At 43.4% G+C, this 20,613-nt stretch overlaps 1 protein-coding gene across 14 annotated transcripts in view; it reads right to left on the reverse strand.

Moving 5' to 3' along the window:
• The window catches only part of SPATA13 (spermatogenesis associated 13), a 162,415-nt gene that overhangs the window by 7,262 nt on the left and 134,540 nt on the right, over positions 1-20,613 (reverse strand). For 13 of the 14 annotated variants that reach the window (XM_053385877.1, XM_053385873.1, XM_053385872.1 and 10 more), the window contains 7 exons: positions 12,014-12,150; positions 11,525-11,704; positions 8,554-8,739; positions 7,709-7,888; positions 6,119-6,351; positions 3,227-3,356; positions 1,904-2,276 (listed from right to left, as the gene is read on the reverse strand). In XM_053385877.1, coding sequence (XP_053241852.1) covers positions 1,904-2,276; positions 3,227-3,356; positions 6,119-6,351; positions 7,709-7,888; positions 8,554-8,739; positions 11,525-11,704; positions 12,014-12,150 — 1,419 coding nt within the window. Of the gene's footprint in view, positions 1-1,903; positions 2,277-3,226; positions 3,357-6,118; positions 6,352-7,708; positions 7,889-8,553; positions 8,740-11,524; positions 11,705-12,013; positions 12,151-15,375; positions 15,475-20,613 lie in introns of those variants that run through there. The other variant, XM_053385882.1, reaches the window with a different exon arrangement.

Here is a 20,613-nt window from a genome sequence, read left to right on the forward strand (position 1 = left end):
GGATCCCAAGATGTTGTTAAGCTACAATTCCCATTGTCCGCTGGCCATGCTGACTGAGGACAATGGGAGTTGTAATCTAACGATTATCTGTGTGGCACCAGTTTGGATGTAGAACAGTAGAAGGTGGCTTTAGAGGAATTTTAGAGCCTGAGACAATAATGAGCTAGCTGGACCAATTGTCTGAGTAAATAAAAGGTCTCTTCCATTGTTCATACTCAGGAGGTGCAAGGTTTAATTCCCAGCACCAATTTTTAATAAAAGATATGGCAGGATGGGGATTATGGAAATCACAGTCCAGTTAGCTTAGTGTCTGTCCTGGGAAAACTGGTGGGAAATATTGTTGAAATAAAATAACCAAGCATATAGAAGGGTAAGCCTTGTTGAAGCAGAACCAGCATGGCTTCTGTAAGGGAAAGTCCTTTCTTATTAGCCTATTAAGAGTTATTTACGAGTGTTAACAAGCATAAGATAAAGGTGATCCAGCTGATATATTGTATTGGACTTTCAAAAAGCTCTGGACAAAGTGAGTTCCCTGAGACTGCAGTCAGCTTTGTAAGCTGCAGGTTGGATGTGGACCTTATCCGGATAACAGAAACTGTACCTTGTAAAAGTATCTCAATTTAAAATAAAACTACTGATATCATAATTCCGTTACACAAATTTATCGTTCAACCATATTCGGAATATTGCAGAGCTGGAAAAGGTGGTGGTAGTGGGGGGAGGGAGAGCAAATTATTATTATTATTATTATTATTATTATTATTATTATTATTATTTATTATTTATACCCTGCCCATCTGGCTGGGTCTCCCCAGCCACCCTGGGTGGCTTCCAACAAAGTATTAAAATACAGTGGTCTGTTAAACATTAAAAACTTCCGTAAACAGGGCTGCCTTCAGATGTCTTCTAAAAGTCTGGTAGTAGTTCTTTTTTTTGACATCTGGTGGGAGGGCATTCCACAGGACGGGTGCCACTACCGAGAAGGCCCTCTGCCTGGTTCCCTGTAACTTGGCTTCTCGCAGTGAGGGAACCGCCAGAAGGCCCTCGGCGCTGGACCTCAGTGTTCGGGTAGAACGATGGGGGTGGAGACGCTCCTTCAGGTATACTGGACTGAGGCCATTTAGGGCTTTAAAGGTCAGCACCAACACTCTGAATTGTGCTCAGAAACATCCAAAGTAGCATTTGGAGTCCAGGATTTCAGTTGGGAATGAGGTTTTAGTCCATATTTTATTTAGCCTCCCTACTGTATGGCGACGTATCCAAACCCCATGAATGAGAGGCAGGTTAAAGGCTGTGTCATGTGCTCAAAAATCCTATACAAGGTGTGGGATTGTGAATGACAGCTGCAGGCAGAGAATGTTGTAGAAGCAGCCATGACTGTAGGGGCAGGTGCTACTTTTCAGCAAACCATCCATCATTGAGGCTGAAAATGTGAATGACTGTTGGAAAGCAACACCTATTAGTGAGGTTGTCGCTAATTCATGTGCTGCTTTGTGTTTGTGTCTACAACTTCAGAGTTTGTTAAATGGCACTGCTGGCTTGTTGAGATAACCCACCAGAACTCAAAAGCTTCTATTTTGCAGCAAATTCCATTTATGAGGCTGGCAGTTGGTTTTGTGAGACCCACCTCTTTTGCTGAATTTACACTGTTCTGTTTAGAACCATGTTATTCATTCTTGTAACAGTTTTAATGTTGTAACTCACACCGGACCTTATGGTGAAGGGAGAGTAAAAAATACTGTACGTCAATCAATCCATCCCCACCCACCCCTAAGTCCCCCAAGCCAGCTTCCCACTGCTCAGTTCCAGTGGTAACTGTTAATCAATAAACTTGCTTATACAGCTGAACCAGGGTTTCCACAAAGCACAGAAATAAGAGAAGTCAACAGAAGACAATACTTGCCCATTTCTTTGTCTTCTTGCACTCGCCTCCTCTCATTTGCAAAGGCCTCCAGCCACCTCTTCTTGTCCCCTGGCTTTTTCCCACAAAATAGATGGACTTCTTCTGTGGCACTATTTACAATTTTGAAAGCATTTTTGACATTGATATTGAAGTCCTTTTCTCTACCGTCCTCAATGTCCAGCACTTCAAACTCATCCATGTCCACCCGGCCCTTGTAGTACAGCATGTCCCTTCTCAAGAGATCTTTCTTACAGAACACAAGCTGGTGGTCAAAGAGAAAGAAAGTCCTTTGCTGGCTCTTGCCTTGCTTGGAGATTTTGGTCAGCTCTCCTGAGTGGATTAGTTCTGAGCTTCTGCCTAAAATGTCTTGCCCCTGAAGACGTTTGCAGCAAACAAACAAAAAGTTACGAACTCAATAAACTAAAAGCAACAAAACAATTGCTACAATTAATATTCCATAATATGTCTGGGTCACTTCAGGGAAAGCCGCCTTAAAAATGTCCTCAAAAGCCACCTAAATATCAAGAGGCTACATGCTTGTCTAATTTCAGTTGGTAACTAATTCCAGGTGGCTGGAGCTTCAACACTAAAAGCCCAGTTTCCAAAGCACATCGCTGGGGTATGTGATATTTTTCAGCAGTGCTCCATCTGAGGATCACAGTTGCTGGACGGAGATATATTGGCATTTTTTGCATATGGATATCTCTGGACTCTTTGGTCACAACAGAATTAAGCATGCCTATGTTCCCTGATAACTAGGTTTAAGCAAACTCAGTTCCAGGTTGGGTGGGGCTGTCTTACTCATGTCTTCTCAGTTTCATGCATAGGATTCAATGACTACAAAATAACTGACACCTAAAATTATGGAGCAAAGTATTTTCAGTAGTTGCCCCATTGATGTAGAATTGCCCTCTCCCTGGAGACTAGTTTGGCCCCATCAATTGCTCTCTTTTCAAGAAATGGTATAGAAAAACTTTTCTATACCATTGGGCATTTTTGAGTGTGACGGTTCTGTTCACTGAGGTGCTGCTTTGAGAATCCATAAGCTGCTGTTTGTGATTCGTTTTAGTGTGTTGCTTGACCAACTGGGTTTATCCGTTATACTTTTTGTTCCTATTAGTTCTGTTTTGTGCCGTAAACCACTTTTTGACCAATTGTTAAAGAAACAAGCATAAAAAAATCCGACATGATCTGGTGGGTAATAGGTTAGCCACCCCGTCTGTCTTAAGTCCCATTGATTATAATGGATGTATTCTAATCCCAAGACTGGATCTAACTGTCTGTGACTTTTGAGATGAAAACCTCCTGGAAGTGCACCCTTACCTCCCAGTTGACAATGGACACTTGCCAGCGGGCCATCTTGTCTATGCTTTCTAGCCTTCGCTTGCGTTCATTGATCAGGCAGGCTACGTTCTTCATGGCTTCATATGCTGCCTTTATATCATTATAGTCGCTGCAAAATGAAGGCAGGCATGGGTCAGTCATTTTATCCTCTTTGAACTCGGCTTGTGAGAGCCATGCAGCTAGACACCAGCAGAAACGAGAGCGCCAGGCCACAAGGGTTTGGGTACGATTCAGAAAAGCAGCACTCATGTCATGATACAGTGAGCATTAAGGTGCATGGAATTCAAGCCCAGTATAAATAGCATCATTTTACTTCTGACTTTTCCCAACCACAGTACAGGCTTATGCTGGCATGGTCCTTAAGCGTAGCTATGCTAACCAAGGTTTGCTGATAAACCAGGATTTCAAATGCCATGTGTGCCCTCGCTCTATTTCTCTAAGTGTTAAGAGGATAAAAACATCTGTTAACCTTTGGGCTTGAGCATACCCCTCCTCTGAGTTAATAGTGCAATCATTACCCTAGGTTTAAGCTTTGTGTGATATAAAGGTTGATGCCATAAGAAACTGTCTGAAAACATTTCTGTTAAATGAAAGTTTACACACACACACACACACACAGAGAGAGAGAAGCATGTGGGGAATGGTAGGGGGGTGACGAGCTGGAGGGGGGTATACTTTGGATTAGCAACTAGTGTTAGTAGGAACTGTAGTCCAAAGCATTGGGAGGGCACCAGGCTGGCGAAAGCTTATATATATATACTGTATATATTCAGGCAGTATGCAAATGAACCGCTCCATTGGAGAGAGAGCGAGAGTCCTGGCCTATTTTCTTCATGATGCTAGGATCACCCTTTTCATGGAGATTTCTAAGACATTAATGAATAAATACTGGAGAAGCAGAAGGAGGAGAAAGTTGAGGACGGAAGCAGACAACAAAGGAGCTCCCGCCCCCACAAGAGTCCTGTTCAGCTGAATCAGGAGCAGGCTGGGAGGAAAAATAGAGCTAATGAAAGGGATTACTTTACTGAAAGAGAGTGTGGCATCAGCAGTGTGACTTCCTGGACTGATTGCACATAAACCAAAACTTTATGGGATCACATGCTTAATTGCCTCAGTGTCCAGACCCCTCCACGTTAATTTTAGGTTTCAGAGCAGGTTTTTGCTGACCATCTCCCCTTGCTGGCCACCACACATCAACATCAATTGTGTGATACACATTCTTACAGCTGAGGCAGTGCAGCCCTCTCACTGGACTTTTATCATATCTGCATGTACAGAGGGTATCATTAGTTTGAAAGTGCTAAAAGCAGTTATTGCTGTCATGTTGGGTTTCCATATGCAGACAGACAGAGATGCGGAATCTCTCAAGGACACAATCAGCCTCCTGGGTTCCTGGGAGAGGACTGTACCACCTCAGCAAATGTCGCCCTGCACTTACATTTCAGTTACACCCACACCCAGTGCAGAGATGGGAAAACCACAACATGACCATTACAATCATTGTCTGTAAGCCCAGACAACAGCCTACAGCTTGCATTTTCCCCTGATTTGTTTCAGAAAGCTAATATGTGCTCGGTCAGATTATTATTCGGACATCCAGTGCAGTGTTGTCTACTCTGATTGGCAGCCCCACTGAGCTATTGTCACTCCATATATGTAGTGCCTTTTAAACTCACAACAACCCTGCAAGTTTTTACAGGGTTCAGCTGTCCTCATATTATCCAGGCTCACAGAAGCACTTTTATTGTGAAAATGTTAAAACTAAAAGCACACAAAAATCCTGCCCAAGAGAGTGACGAATAAACCCTACCCTAAAGGAAATGCATGCTGACACTGGCCATAAATATATAACTGAAGGCCATAATTAACTACATGAGTGTTTGTCTACTACATTTAGTCTTATCCGCTTGCAATACTGTAAAATCATGTTCCTCTTTATTTGACTACTTATATATTCTACACTAAGAATAGGGGAACTTGTACTAGACATACAGGGCAAAAACCATATCCTAACCGATAAGGTTATGAGTCATAAACTACTTAAAAAAGAAAACTTGCACTTAAAAATAGCCAATCCCATTGACTTCATGTGGGCTAAGAAAAACTGAAGTGATTTGTGGCTGAAGGATGCTGTGTCAGGGAATTATGTTGAATAAAGTAGACATGGCCAGTTAATATGCTGAAGCTACTCATCAACACAATTTAACCACTTCTGTCCACTCGTCAAGTGCAGAAGCAGTATTGGCCTTCTTCCAATGTCACTGATAGCTCATATTTGAAAAGGATATACAAATCTGAACCAGCGTTTGTGGAAATAGAAAAACAGAACTGGAAGGAACCTCAAAGTTCATCTGTTTAGTCCAAGGAAATACAACTACTAAATTACTAAAGGTAGCAATAAAGTAGCTTAAAAACATCTAATTAAGGACAGTCCACCACCTAGCAAGGCGGTCTGTTCTACTCTTGGAACAACTTGTGTTGCCAGAACTAGTTTATCCATAGTTTAGCCTAAAGCAGGGACCACCAATGTGGTACACCTTCCAGATGTTGTAGGCTACAATTCTCATCATCCTTAACTACTGGATATGCTGCCTGGGGCTGATGGACGTTGTAGTCCACAACATCTAGAGGACACCTCATTTGCTACCCCTGATCTAAATCCTTCTTATAATTTCAGCCCATTGGTTTTGGTCCTCCTCTCTGGAGCAAAAACCACCACCTCAAAATTAGTTCACCATCTATGTGAAAGCCTTTTAATCATCTCTTTTGTAGGCTAAAGAGAATGAACTAAGCAGAATGAGAGTTGCTGTAGGTTAGTTTGGAAGTGAGTTTGGGAAGGTCCCCTTGGCAAAAACATAATGTTCGCCTTACCTATGTTCCTGAGTGGTGTACTTGAGTAATTCTGCAAGCTGCAGGGGATATTTACAGATTTTCTGAACAGGCGTGAGAAGGAAACCATCAATGGCGATGTCAATCATTTGCTGAAGCAGGCGACAAGCCTCAAAGAAGTGGCGGTACTTGCCCTGCTTCATCAGGTTAGACATCTCAATGCAGGCACTGGGATGATTGTTGCAGTACTCAGAGTAGATAGCAAAGCCTTCTTGCTAAAATGGGGTGGGGGAGAGAATAAAAGCAAAACTGTGGTTAAAATATCAAGGAAGGGATTGGCACGCCCACTCCTGTAGCCATCCCCTTTTCCAATCGCTCCCTTCCATATGCCTTGAAACTGCTCAGAGTTGCTTGCCTTAAGTGCTGAATTTAAACAGCTGCAAATGCAAACCTTATTTCCAAGAAACAATTGGGAGCCCATGTCTTAGGAGGGCACTCCCGGTTGTTCCTTTGCAACATAATTTACATTCGGTGCTGTTCAAAAACAGCACCGAAAGCAAGCCCAGATACAACTGAGTCACATGACAGCAGGTGATTGACAGGCGAGTGGACTTGGTCACCTGTCAAGATTGGCCTGCAGAAGGGTAGCTGCTTTTTGATCCAGCCTGCCAGACAAAAGTGATTCCATACGCCTGACTTAAACCATCACAAAGATTTCTCAGTGAATGTAGGAACAAGACTGGGCCCATTCTCATGGTCTTTAGGACAGACTCAGTGGCAGATTTCTCAGATTTCTGCAGCAACAGTTTCTCCCAAATACGCCACTGAGTGCACCTGCATACCACTGCTTCACACTACACATTTCCCAATACCATCAGGCATCTGGGGTGGTTCATATGAGAACGTGGGAGTGGGGTGGAATAAAAAAAAAAATGGCAAGACCCCAAAAGGAGCTGAGAATTTAACATATTTCCATATCACTGATTTGAGGTGATAGGAGGCTGAAAGCTTAATCTCTTTGGTGTTCTCATCCATTTTCCAATCACAGCCCCTTCCTCTGTAAAGATCTTACATAGGAACAGAAAACTAAGTTTGAGACTTATCATAGCTGTTCCAGAAAGAACTATCATGTGTGATGTTGACATCTGTGACAGTATACCGATATGTGAAGGAATCAACAACGCCTGTTTGGGTGGTGGTATTGTAAAACTGAGGGTCTGCCTTATGGTAGAGGCAGGGAATCTCTCTATCTCTTTGCTATGAAGGGCAACTGAACAATGAGAGAAGTGAATGGAAGGTGATGCTGCAGCTGATGGAGAGTTGATACAGGGTCAGTGGTGGGCATAACCAAAGCATAAAGGGGATGGATTTTGCAGCACTGCAGGTTTGGAGAATATGTTCTCTCACTCTCTTATGCTACCCTATCTCTTCCTCCCACCCCACCCCACACACCCCATATCTGTATGTATAATTGGGCTAAGGGTGCATGCAATCTATGGGCCTTAAAGGATCAGCCTAGCATTTAATTCTGTAGTGTTATCACACTGTTAGCTGCCCTGGCTCACATGACTGCATTTCTGGCATAACATTCATTAGCTAATCAACTTAATGCAGTAGAATTACCCAACTTACATGCTGAAGAAAGCAGGATCCTATTTCACTCAAATGGGGCTCTTCTTTGTTGTATTGCCTCTCTAGATCCTTCAAGAACTTTCTTTGGAATTTGTAAATGTCTTCAATATTTCCAAATATGGTGCTCAACTGGGCCCCAGTGAACATTCCTGTATGTTTCCGACACTGCCGAATGTACCCCTGGAAATGACAGAGCAGGACTCTTTGGTTTGTCAAAGATGACGAGATTGAAAATAAAATGTTGCATCAAATAATCAAGCTCAGTAGTCAACAAAGGAAAGCTTCATCTTAAGACTTCCTTGTCCCTCCCTTGCAACCCTTACTCACGAGGAGCAATAACCATACAAGTTTTCCCAAACCCAAGCTGCATGGTCTGAATTCCAGTACACAGTAGAACCAATCTGACAGTAAGACCAGAGCACCCGCTCACAGAGAAATCCTATATATAAGCCATAATTTTGTTATTCAGCCAAAGCAAATAACAAGTGCCCCAAGAAAGCAGCTAAACAACTAACAACACCCAGCTGCCAGGGAGCTGCACAAAATTTCCCAGGCCAAGAAAGTGAAGTACTGCAGCAACCCAAGAAATGCAGCATATGCCCACCTTAAGTTTTCTGAAGACAAAGTTCGGCACCATAGCCCAGAGGTAGAGTGTCTGCTTTGCAGGAAGGGTTAGGAAAGTTCCCTGCCTGAATCCCTGGATATCCGCTGCTAGTCAGAACAGACAATACTGAGCTAGATGGACCAGGAGCCTAGCCCAGTATAAGGTAGCTTCCTATGGTCCCCAATAAACACAGGTATTTCCTCCCCCCAAAGCAACTCCTCTCCAGCATTTTACAGCTTACTTCACAGATGTCCTTGAGATGTTTGATATAGATCCGCTCCGTGTTCATTATTTCCTGAATCACGTTTGTTCTCATCTGATCCTTGTTTTCAGCAATTTTTTGGCGGTGCTTCTCAGGGTCTGCATTGGGTTCTTCATCTTGGAGGCTGCCACCATTTTCTGCAAGTTCTTCCTGGTTGACCCGCAGCTGGAATCGTAAGAGAGGAGAAAGCAACTGAGTTGAGGAAGCACAGCTGAGTTGAAGAGCCCTCCAGAAGGTTGTGGGACCTCCAGAACAGATGTGGTGGGGTGGGGTGGGCACCAACCCCTCCTGGCACAACCCTGGAGATAATCCTTTGTGCCTATGCTACCTAGTATGGCTCAAAGCTCCATAGAGTTGGAAGGGGCCACAGTTCAGTGGTAGAGTCCATGCTTTGCATGAAGAAGGTCCCAGGCAGACTCTCTGGCATTCTGCTTTTAAAAAGCGAGCAGGTGATGAAAAGTATTCTGGAGATCCTGGAGAGCAACCATTGCCTCTCAGGTGAGACAATATCAGGCTAGATGGGCAAATAATCTGATTTGGCACAAGGCAGCCTCCTTATATTCTGCGGAAAAGCCCCACTGAAATTAACTGGGATTTCTCAGCATTTAGCTTACCCATATTATGTAGTCAAGCGAGTCCTAAGAACCAACTTAGAAGAGAGTCTTATGCAACACAGATTAACTTGACGAGTTACCGTTTACAAGCCTGGCTCTGCTCAGCTTGGTGTAGTTATTATTACAGTGAACAGGGTTCCCTGAGAAGAATTTCATCATTTAAACCAGTGGCGGAAATGAGGCCCTCCAGATGTTCCTGGACTATAAGTTCCTGATCCTTGGCCATGCTGGCTGGGGATGATGAGAGTTGGAATCCTACCACATCTGGAGGGCCACATGTTCCCCCTCCCTGATGTAAGCTCTAGGCAAGGAAGTCCTTTCTTTTATGTGCAGCACACTCCTCTTACAGCAAATGCATCGGACTGGACTTTCTCCAATGTAATAGGAGGAAAAATAGGTAGAGGTTTTATATCACTGCCATCTAAAAACGAGCATTAAGAGATTGCGTGGGAATGGGCAGTATCAAACAAATGATCCAAAGAGCAGTTTCCAATTAATATCAACCTATCATTTATAGAAAGCCCTTTCAACCTTTGTACTGACTCTGTTGGTCTTTACAATAGGCTTTTTAAAGTGATACATTATTTATGCCTTAAGTTAAAAAAGAAATAGCCCCAAGAATAGGAAGCGTGGAATGCTGAGTGGCTGCGTATTGAGCTGGCACAGAAGAAACTGTGCTGCCCGTTTCAAAAAATTGCTGTGGGGGAAGACAGGAGTTTGTTTCGGCCTTTGTCTGACTGAAAACATGGTTAACTCTTACTGCAGTTGTTGTAAGAAGAGGGCGATGTACTCAGGGGACCTCAAGACTGCAGTGTGTGCAAACATGTGACACTTTGTGGATTTGAACCGCATAGTTGTTAATGCAGGGAGACTGGTGTGTGTTTCTCACACTGGCAAAAATTGGGCAATTCAGTAAAGGTTTTTTACAGGCCGCATGGAGGAAGGGCGATACCAGTCTGAAACTACTGACTCATGACCCTTTCTTCTTCTTTTACCCATTTATATCGTTACAGAAACAGAAGTACGATGCAGACTCACACATCTCAATGCCAGACATGAAGCCTGATCCCATGCTGCCTTCTGGGGATTTGGAGCACGGTGTCATCAATATGTGGATAACACTCAGCTCCCTCTCAGTTCATCTGAATCATGAGGCAGTTCAGGTGCTGAACGAGGGTCTGGAGGCAGCAATGGGCAGGATGAAGGCCAATGAACTAAGCTAAATCCTGACAAGACAGGGTCCAGTGGGTCAATGGTGCTTAGGATTCAGGAACTGGGACGTTGGGCCTGTTCTAGACAGGGTAACACTTCCCCTTGCTTAGGAGTAATCCTTAATTCTATGCTGTTTCTAGAGGCTCAGGTGGCCTTAATTGAAACTGAATATGTATGTTGCATTTCATTGTAGCAAAGAACACATGAACTGAAAAGTGGAATATAAATCTCTTCTTAAAACAGGAATCAGATTCCTATATTCTTATAATCGCTTTTAAGGACAGAGAAATAAAATGCTCTATGTGAATTTCTTCCTCCAGCTTTTGCTGGATTCACTGAGTTGATTCCTTCTCCTCCACAAAATACTTGGTTGTGGGTACAAACAACAATGGCAACTAAAGGATAGGTAAAGGTAAAGGGACCCCTGACCATTAGGTCCAGTCGTGGACGACTCTGGGGTTGTGGCGCTCATCTCGCTTTATTGGCCGAGGGAGATGACGTACAGCTTCCGGATCATGTGGCCAGCATGACTAAGCCGCTTCTGGCAAACCAGAGCAGCACACGGAAACGCCGTTTACCTTCCCGCTGGAGCGGTACCTATTTATCTACTTTATCTACTTGCACTACTTGAAGTGCTTTCGAACTGCTAGGTTGGCAGGAGCAGGGACCGAGCAACAGGAGCTCACCCCGTAGTGGGGATTTGAACCGCCGACCTTCTGATCGGCAAGTCCTAGGCTCTGTGGTTTAACCTACAGCGCCACCCGCATCCCTAAACTAAAGGATAGCCTACTGTAAAAAGTGAGCCCTTCAGATAATGCTTCTGCTGGGTCCCCCTGTAGTCACAGTGCGGTTTGTATAGCAAAAGCAATGACTGTAACCTGCAAGAAAAAGGAAGGAGAGGAGGAGGACATTCTGGACAGCAGTGATTCTAACAGTTTGACGTAGATGAAGCCGGAAAATTAGGACTGAAAATAATCACTGCAATCTGTGTGTTGCAGTGGGAAAGGAAGTACTAGTAAACTTGAGCAATGCATCAGCCGCCCAAGACCACAATATTGCGTAAAGAGGTGGTTCAGTAGTTTCCGGAAGGAAAATAAAATAACTTGAGTTCTCGCTTCACTCACCCTGACGAAGCTTGCCGGAAACCAGGCTTCCTTCTCCTCATTTCTGCCCCACCACCAATCCTTGTTGGAAGCCTCAAGGACTTGGATGACGTCCCCGGCTTTGAAGGCCAATTCCTGGTCATCCATGGTCACGTGATCCCAGAGTGCCTCTGCATAGACCATGCTCCCATCGCTTATCAGCTGAAACAGAAATGTTTTGTGAAGGGCAACGTTTCTGTAGGGATGGCCAAAGACAAATGTTTTAAGTAACTATGTGTAGATGCAAGAAGCACCTGCAGCAACAGAGATATCAAGCCACTCTTCTGAAGCTTCTAGGTATTATCCATGGAGATGGTCAAAATGGTGAAAGATAAACAGTTTGTAATTTGGAAGTTCTCCAAAAAGAAGAGGAGCTGATTATGGGCCCACAGATCTGATTCTTTGTCCAAGAAACTCAAAACAGTGGACCTTCGGGGGAAAATCGTGCACCAAAGTCATCGCCTCATTTACCTCATTAATGGCTAGCTGCTCCCCTCCGGGCTGCAAGTACCTAGGGCTGGCTTGGCAGAGGTCCTCATAGCTGTAATCCTCCTCGCTACCATTATCATCCACTAAGGCAGAAGATTCAGTACCTCCATCAGTAGCACCTGGCAGGGACAGTGAAATATTGATAAATTATGTACAGTCAAAGCCCATCTCTGTGACTTTTTAAATTAAAAACATTAATACTAATAAAAAGACATGGAACCTGATTTACAACTTCTCACATCCACTTGAATAAACCATAAAGTATCTGTCTGAAGGGAAATGTTAGAGCAGAGAAAAATCTGAACATACGGAAAGAGAAAATCCACGTATTATACAGAGCCAATGAGGCTTGCAGTTGAAAGTCTGGAGTGCTCCTTGTTTAGTGTTCCAGCAAGCCATGCCTTCTGTCATGATACTCCATTCCATTCCACTTCCCTGTCCATTTTCCAGTCCTCTCTCCAAACAGCTGGTCAAAATCCCATGGCTACTGGGCATACTTAGTCCTCATTGTGCTGTTTCTGAAGCCCCCTTCCCCCTGACTTAGGGTCATGTTCTCCCCCACCAACCTAAATATTTTTGTACTTCTGCAAACCTTGGGAAGCCTGCTAATACCTCTCTCTTTGTGTGTGGATGGTGCTATTTTACCTACCTACACTTGGATAATGTGTTCTACGTTACTATGTAGGACAAGCTGGTGGAATTGCCCCTACCTAAAGTGTGGAACAGTCCAGAATTTTACCTGCTCTGTCTATCACGTCATTTTTGTACCACTCAGAAATGGCAACTGGGCTGGATCCCTTTATATCATGCAGACTGACAAATTAAAAAACCCACAATTTTTTCCCTCCTAAACAGAAGTGGGTCTCTGTTTAATTTGTGTATTTAAAGCTTTTGTGGATGACTTTTCTACCCAACACAGCATGGAACATTTAGAATGGGTGAAAACCATTATAGCCTATGTTTTATCAAACGCAGTGTCTGACATCAAATGTAATTGACCTGTAGATAGGACTCTGAAAACAAAGTTGTTATATTTACCTTTGTTATCCATGAAAACCATTCAAGAAAAACAATGAAATATATATGTATTCCACCTAAAAGCCAACTACAGCTAAAACAATCCATTATCAAAAGCAGCCATGGCATTATATGAAGAAGCCAACACTAATGAAACCTCAAAACTAACACCCTTCCAGGGTAATTAGTGACAGACACCTGCCCATGCAGGAAGTCGGGAAGATAATATGCTTCGAACCAGACCATTGCCATAGTGCTGTGGTAGAGAAGGTAGAACTTGTTTATTTTCATTTATTATTATATTTATATCCCACCTCCTCCAAGGAGCTTAAGGTGGTGATAACTTGGTTCTCCCCGTCCCTATTTTTTCCTCACAACAACACTGTGATGTAGGTTAGGCTGAGAGACTTATAACTGCCCAAGGTCAACGCTGAGCTCCGTGGCTAAATGGGGAATTAAACCCTGTCCTCCCAGGTCCTAGTTTAACACTCTAACCACTACACCACACTTGCTTTTGCAGGACCAACAGAGCTGTACAGAGGTGTAAGCACTGTAAAGGCTTCCAGCTGGGAAAGGGTGGTGGTTAACCAAACTGTAGAAATACATAGACGCACCAAGCAGAGATATGGATATGGGTGACTGCAAGTAGCTTAGAGAACTCTTACTCTTTTCCTCAAGGGATGGAGGAATGTGACTTTTTAAATCACATTATCATACTACAGTGGAATCTCGGGTTGCAGACGTAATCCGTGATGGAGGCACGTCCACAACCCGCAGCGTTCGTAACCTGCAGCACCATGTCTGCGCACGCGTGTGATGTGATTTGGTGCTTCTGCGCATGCACAAAGTGTGATATAGTGCTTCTGAGCATGCGCAAGCGGCGAAACCCGGAGGTAACCCTTTCCGGTACTTCCGGGTTTCCCGCGGTCTGCAACCTGAAAATACGTAACCCAAAGTGTTTGTAACCCGAGGTACCACTGTATATAGGATTTTGGTAATCCCAATAAGAAGAGTTCTTGCCTTCTACTAGCATGCAATTATGCAAATCCTAGCAGACAATTGTGTAATGACTGAGTACAATCTGACTTGCTAGATCATTTACCACAAGAAGCACAGGTAGCTGGACTTCAAGGAAAGCTAAGGCCAGAAGCAGAGGGCCTGAGAGCCAGGCCTGTATTACCTGCCTTGCTATAACTATATGGTTACTGGCTCTCAGACTCAATAGTCTAAGAACAGCCTTTACCAAGCAGTGTCCTCCATATGCTTGGACTACAACTTCCACTGTCCCTGACCACTGGCTGTTCTGGGGCTAATGGGAGTTGTAGTCCACAACATCTGGAGGCTGGCAAAGTCTGGTGTAGAGGCAAAACCACACCAAACCAAAGAAGAGCTTAGTACTGACTATGTTAGAGTGGCAGTTATATGGGTATGCCAAAAAGTTGGCCACTAGGTTCTCATGATGACACAGCATTAGAAAAAAGGGTGTTCTATGCACCCATATTATCCACATCCTGGTTTTAGAACTTGACAAATTCAAACTTTTTCAAGGCTTTGCCTTTTTTTTTTTAAGGGAGACCTAATTTTTCAGATTAAACAGTGAGCTGATTTACCTTCTAGACCTCATTGCTTATGAAGGCAAGTCTGTCTATTCTGATCAACACTATTTCTTAATTTCAAACTTTATTTAAAATGCACTATCTAAATCTCCAACTATATCATAACAGTATTGCTAAATTTCCCTTTTAGGAAATATTCCCAAAATACAGTACTGCAAACATAAATGAAGGTTGAACAACTTATACAAGAATGCACATTTTTACAATGCAATTTTTACAATGTTTTTACAAAACCACTCTCATAAATATCTGTAAAGAACACACAGCCTAAGGCTGCATTTGGAAAGCTTCATCCCCCACTCTTAATTTTTTTAAAGCCACAGTAAATTGTGAATACTTATATGCAGATATTTTAAAAGGAAGCACCTATTTAAAACAACCACCGGGGAGTTGAGTCTTCCTTTGCAATATGTAAGCTTGGATTCTGCATAGCTAGTTTTTCATCTCTTGTTCTTTGTAGCCATTTCTCTATTGTTTACTGCCTGGAGTAAGCAATGCAGACATGAATGAGCAATTCTTATCTCTCTAATGGAATGTCAAAAATCCAAAAGTCGATGTAGTACTTAATCTTATTCTTCCTGTGCTGGTCCAACTGCTAGTCTTGCTAGTATAAGCATTATTTTAAAACCAAGTCAAGCCCCATGATTATAACAGTTTAAAACATAAAATGCCATAGAAAATAAATGGAGCTTATCTCCTACTCAAACATACCTATCTGAAGGCTTTCCAGGCTCCAAAACCGGGCCATTTCCCCTCTGGCTACCATCCTGCCATCCAAAAAAAAAAAAAAAAAAAAACCATACACAATGCACAGCTTGGTTTTTAATATGTAAGGCTTAGTCCTTTAAAAAAAAAAATCACGGAGGACCAGGGAGAGGCTGCAATCGACTGGAAATGCAGAAACAGCTTATTCATCGCTTTGAGCTTCTGTTTCTGCAGTTCAGGACAGAGAGCTACTTGGAAACTGACAGCTCACTCCCTGTTCAGTGTAGCTGTGAGTTTGTTGGCATCATGGCGTACCCTTAGGGAGGAAGTTATAAAAAAGAAACACCTGCCCCAGCGGACACACAGCTCTCATGCACATACTGCATGCACAGCCAGCTCAGGACTTAAATGCCTATAGTGCAGATTTATTCTTGTTATTCTCAATTAGGCTTCTGCTGTGCATTCAAATATATCCCTCCTGCTGTTTCATTTGTTTTTTTAACTCCAAGGTTCCTTTGCAAATTGTTGGAGTCTTCTCCCCCCCCCCCCACTACATGTAAAAATAAATAAAATGCATCACTTGGTGCAAATCGTGCAGCCAGAACATTATGTCAGAATGTAAATGGCAAATGCTAAATTTGCAGGTACTCCCTGTAGGTGGTTATATGGCACTGTGCTTACTCTGTTTGCATGCTCTCTCTCAAGACTGGCCTTCAAGAACCAGGCTCCCTTTCCTCTTGCTTCCTTGGGATGCCTGACAAGCTGAGTGCTGTGGGTCAAGGGTGTCAGTGTGGTGTAGTGGTTAAGAGCAGTAGTCTCTTAATCTGGGGAACCGGGTTCGCGTCTCCGCTCCTCCACATGCAGCTGCTGGGTGACCTTGGGCCAGTCACACTTCTCTGAAGTCTCTCAGCCCCACTCACCTCACAGAGTGTTTGTTGTGGGGGAGGAAGGGAAAGGAGAATGTTAGCCGCTTTGAGACTCCTTAAAGGGAGTGAAAGGCGGGATATCAAATCCAAACTCTTCTTCTTCATCATCAAATCTGCAGTGCCAGCCGGCCTGAATACTATCAGCTGACCCCACAGGCCAAACCCTCTCCAGTTTTTTAGGGCCTTTCCTCTGAGCTTTGTTCTCAACAATTTTCTACTTACTCTCCTGCTCCTCAATATTCGAGGTTACTTCTTTATATCGCGGTCTAAGTACAGCAGCTAGAAATGTACCAGGGAGAAGGCACCTCCTGAGTAGGTCTCCTGGTTAGTCTCCAGGTAGGTCTAGTCAGAGCCAGGCCCAGGAGCTAGAGCTATAATCCAACACGAGCTAAGACCAGATGCTGCAAGCATAGCTACCCCACAAAAGAGAGATACACCAATTGGGAGGCAGCTTTTGTACCAGCAAAGGTCTCTTCCACCTACCCAGATTATAGACAGATTCTCTGATAATAGTGTAGACATGTCATTTTATTTTTCTTTATTTAACAAGATTTATATACCACTTTTTTAAAAAACCCCTATGCTGTTTAGATAAAATAGTATAAAATATTCATTAAAGATAGTGATAAAAACATATATTTAAAAGAGCAGTCATTCATTCACACACACACACACACAGAGAAAAATCAACAGTTAAATATACTTAATGACATGTCTGAATATGCTAGCTCAAACTTTTAGTAGTTGTCCAAAACAGTACAATGAAGGCGCCTAATAAGCCACACTAAAATAGACATGGAAATGTCAGAAAAAGAACAATTAAACAGCACAGAATGGGAGCATATAAAGTAGCAGCTAACACAGAAGCATATGATATAGTTGGAGCTAAGAAAAATTCAAGAGCTGAATAACAGCATCAAGGGAGTTTAAAATGTTGGGCGGAAAGTGTTTGCACCAAAATCATTTAAGTAAGCACCAGGCAAGCACCCTTAGGGAAAGACTCCGAAGGCAAGGCACTCCAAGTAGTAGGCCTCTTTCCACCTTGGCTTACTTCAGAGAACGTTCATCATTCCTCTTATTATAAAACTTCCCCCTAAAATCAGTTACATAACTGCTGTAGGGAGAAGGGTGGGGTAAAGAGAGTTGTATGGCTCCAAGAAGCAACCGCAAGAACTGAACTGCTAAATGAGCCTTGCTGGTTTTTCTGAAAGGAGGAGCTGAGGTTTTCTCAGTTCCAGCTTGAGGGGTGCCAAAAGCCTACAAAACCAATTTAAGCACAGACTACAGCAGGGCAGGTGGGAAACGTGCATATGCTGTGGACAAGTAGGGCTGTAACAAAACCACCTCAGCCACTTCGAAAATGTTACATCTGCATACACCAGCAAGCACAGGAACTATTTCTGCATCCTGTTGACTTACACCTTAGCTACAGCGTAGCTGTTCTGTGGCATACAAGAGATGGAGTGGTGGGGAGAGAGATAGGACTCTATACCACCCCCAGAGCTGAAATGTCAGCTTTCACACAGCTGAGTCAAGCAGACCTCAATGCATCAGAATGTGGCACATTTCTGTAAAGAGCTGTTCCTCAGCATGGAGAATAGCAAAACCAGTGCAACATGCAGGGTATCTTGCATCTTTCCAGTGCTTGTACTGTGCCCATCCGGCATAAAAACCTCAGAATGAAGAAGAGCCATAGTTCGTCCTGTTTTCCAAGAAATCAATGCAATTACGGGCAACCATGATGTACCCTCCCCCCAACATGCCCTTCTGAGCATGTTTGAGGATGCTGACATGAACTTTTAGAAGACATCTGAAGGCAGCCCTGTTTAGGGAAGTTTTTAATGTTTGATCTCTTGCTTTTATTATTAATAATAATAATTCTGTTGGGAGCCGCCCAGAGTGGCTTATTATTATTATTATCATCACCTGTTTCTGGAGGGACCTTGCTGGTGCAGATATCATATATTGGTACAATAAGATTTTAAGAAACAGCCTTTTTAGAGAAATTAATGTATATATTATGGGTTTCTTGAGGTCAGAGTAAAAAGAACAAGTTCATCTCAGTGTGGCTTAACTTTATTATGCATGTAAACAAGACAGAACATGGTCAAACCCCACCTCCTGCATATAAATGGATTTCGTTAATACAATAAGACTTGTATATAGTCTTGCTGATCCCTTCCCTAACGCAATAAGGGAACTTAGTTAAAGCTGACGGTTTTATAATAGTGCACTGATACACATATAAATTCTCTGTTTATGTAATGGTCAATTGTATGATTTATAGATGATGGTGCATTTGTTGCTACTTTCTCCAACTATCACCGTACTATTTTCTTAGTTTGTTTTTGTTATAGGCACAGATATGAATAAGTAAGTTATGTCTGAGCACATAATCTCTGTAATGTGTTTAAAAGAATTGGATGTTTGTGACTATATATTAAAATCCAATAAAAAGCATTTTAAAAGAAGAAGAGTCCTAGATCAGTAGTAGAGCATCTGCTTTGCATGCAGAAGGTCTCAGGTCCAATCTCCAGGGGGCTGGGAGAGACTCCTGTTTGAAATTCTGGAGAGCTGCTGCCAGTCAGTGCAGACAATACTGAGCTAGATGGACCAATGGTCTGACTCAGTATAAGGCAGCTTCCTATATTCCTAATATGTGTGGCTTGCCCTTTTTATCTTTCTGCATTTGGGATTGCCTATTAAAAAATAAATACCGTATATACTCGAGTATAAGCCGACCCAAATATAAGCCGAGGCACATAATTTTAGGACAAAAAATTGGGAAAACTTATTGACTCGAGTATAAGCTGGTTCACCACACCACAAACCTGGTGGTGGCAGCAGCGGAGGGGGAAGAACAAGCACCCCAAAAGGGCTGCTTTCAGACTGCTCGCTCCTCCTCCGCCACCGCCGACAGGGGCAAAAGCGGAGGAAGGAGCAGCCCGAAAGGGCTCCTTTTGGGCTGCTCATCCCTCTGCCGCCGCCTCTGCCACTCGCAAGAGCAGGCATAGGAGCCTGGTTGGGAGAGGCACAGTGCAATGCAGCGCGCCTCCCAGCCGCGGCTCCTGTGTCTGCCCTTGCGAGATGCGGGTAGCGGCAGAGGGACAAGCAGCGAGAAAGGGCTCCTTTCTCGCCGCTCGACTCTCCGCAGCCACCTGCCTCACTCAACTATAAGCCAAGGCAGGCTTTTTCAGCATAAAAAATATGTTGAAAAAGTTGGCTTATATTAGAGTATATACAGTAATATCTGGTACTGAAAGAGCGTTCCACTCATCCCTAAGGCGCATTCAACACCAGCCTGACGCATTTCTATGACTGGCAAAACTCTGGTCTTGTTTCTTTTTCAGAGACAATGCAGCTCAGTTATGTCGGTCATTTAGCTGAGACATTTCCAGCCCCCACATCCTTACACTATTGACCAGCTCAAAAGACCCAGACCCTGGAGGCCCCTGCTGCACACAAACAGCACCAAACAGCCACAGAAGTCATGTGGCTTCCTGAAAGCTGCTGGCTGTAATGGAAAACAAGAAGCCAGGCATTAAAATGAAAGTCTCTACCCTTCTTGCTGATAAGAATCTGCATTTCTCTGTCATTCAAAAGTGGCTGCCCAGTCATGAAGATACCACCATCTGTCCTTCTGTATCAGCAGACATGAGCACATAGAAAGAGCCCTGCTGGACCAGAGTGAGAATTCACCCAGTATCCTGATCCCAACAGTGGCCAGTCAAATGCCTCTAGGAAGCAGGGAACAGAGGAAACAGCCCTCTTCAAGTTGCTTGCGTCCTCAGAATCTGGTATTCTCGGAAGCTGAACATGCCGGTTTTCGAATGCCAAAAACCCAGAAGTAAATGCTTCTGTTTTTTGAACATGCGTCGGAAGTCGAACAGCTACCGCTGCGTTTCCCCCCCAATTTTCTCCATTGACTTTGCAGGCCTCCCTTTGCGCATCAGTTGTCAAATGTTTCGGAAGTCAGTCTTCCAGAACAGATTGCATTCGACAACTGAGGTACCACTGTACTAGGTTAGAAAAGTCAACCTTATCCCAAGAAAGGGCTGGCTTGCTTGATAAACACAGCTGGAGAACAAAAAGCATATGCCTGCTTCATTCACAGACTGATACATCAAGGGACCATCCCATTCAAACATCTGAAAACCAAGGTATAATTCTGCACACAGCTGGGCCTCTTAAATTTCATTGCATTGGTGGGATTTAAGCCATGCACAAGACTCCAGATCAAGTTGCCAAACAAAAGCATGACTTTATTCAAGTCCTTAAGGAACAAGACCTGACATCCAAGACATAACACACCTCATCC

Source organism: Podarcis raffonei, chromosome 4 (assembly GCF_027172205.1).
Source record: "Podarcis raffonei isolate rPodRaf1 chromosome 4, rPodRaf1.pri, whole genome shotgun sequence".
NCBI classification, from domain to species: Eukaryota; Metazoa; Chordata; class Lepidosauria; order Squamata; family Lacertidae; genus Podarcis; species Podarcis raffonei.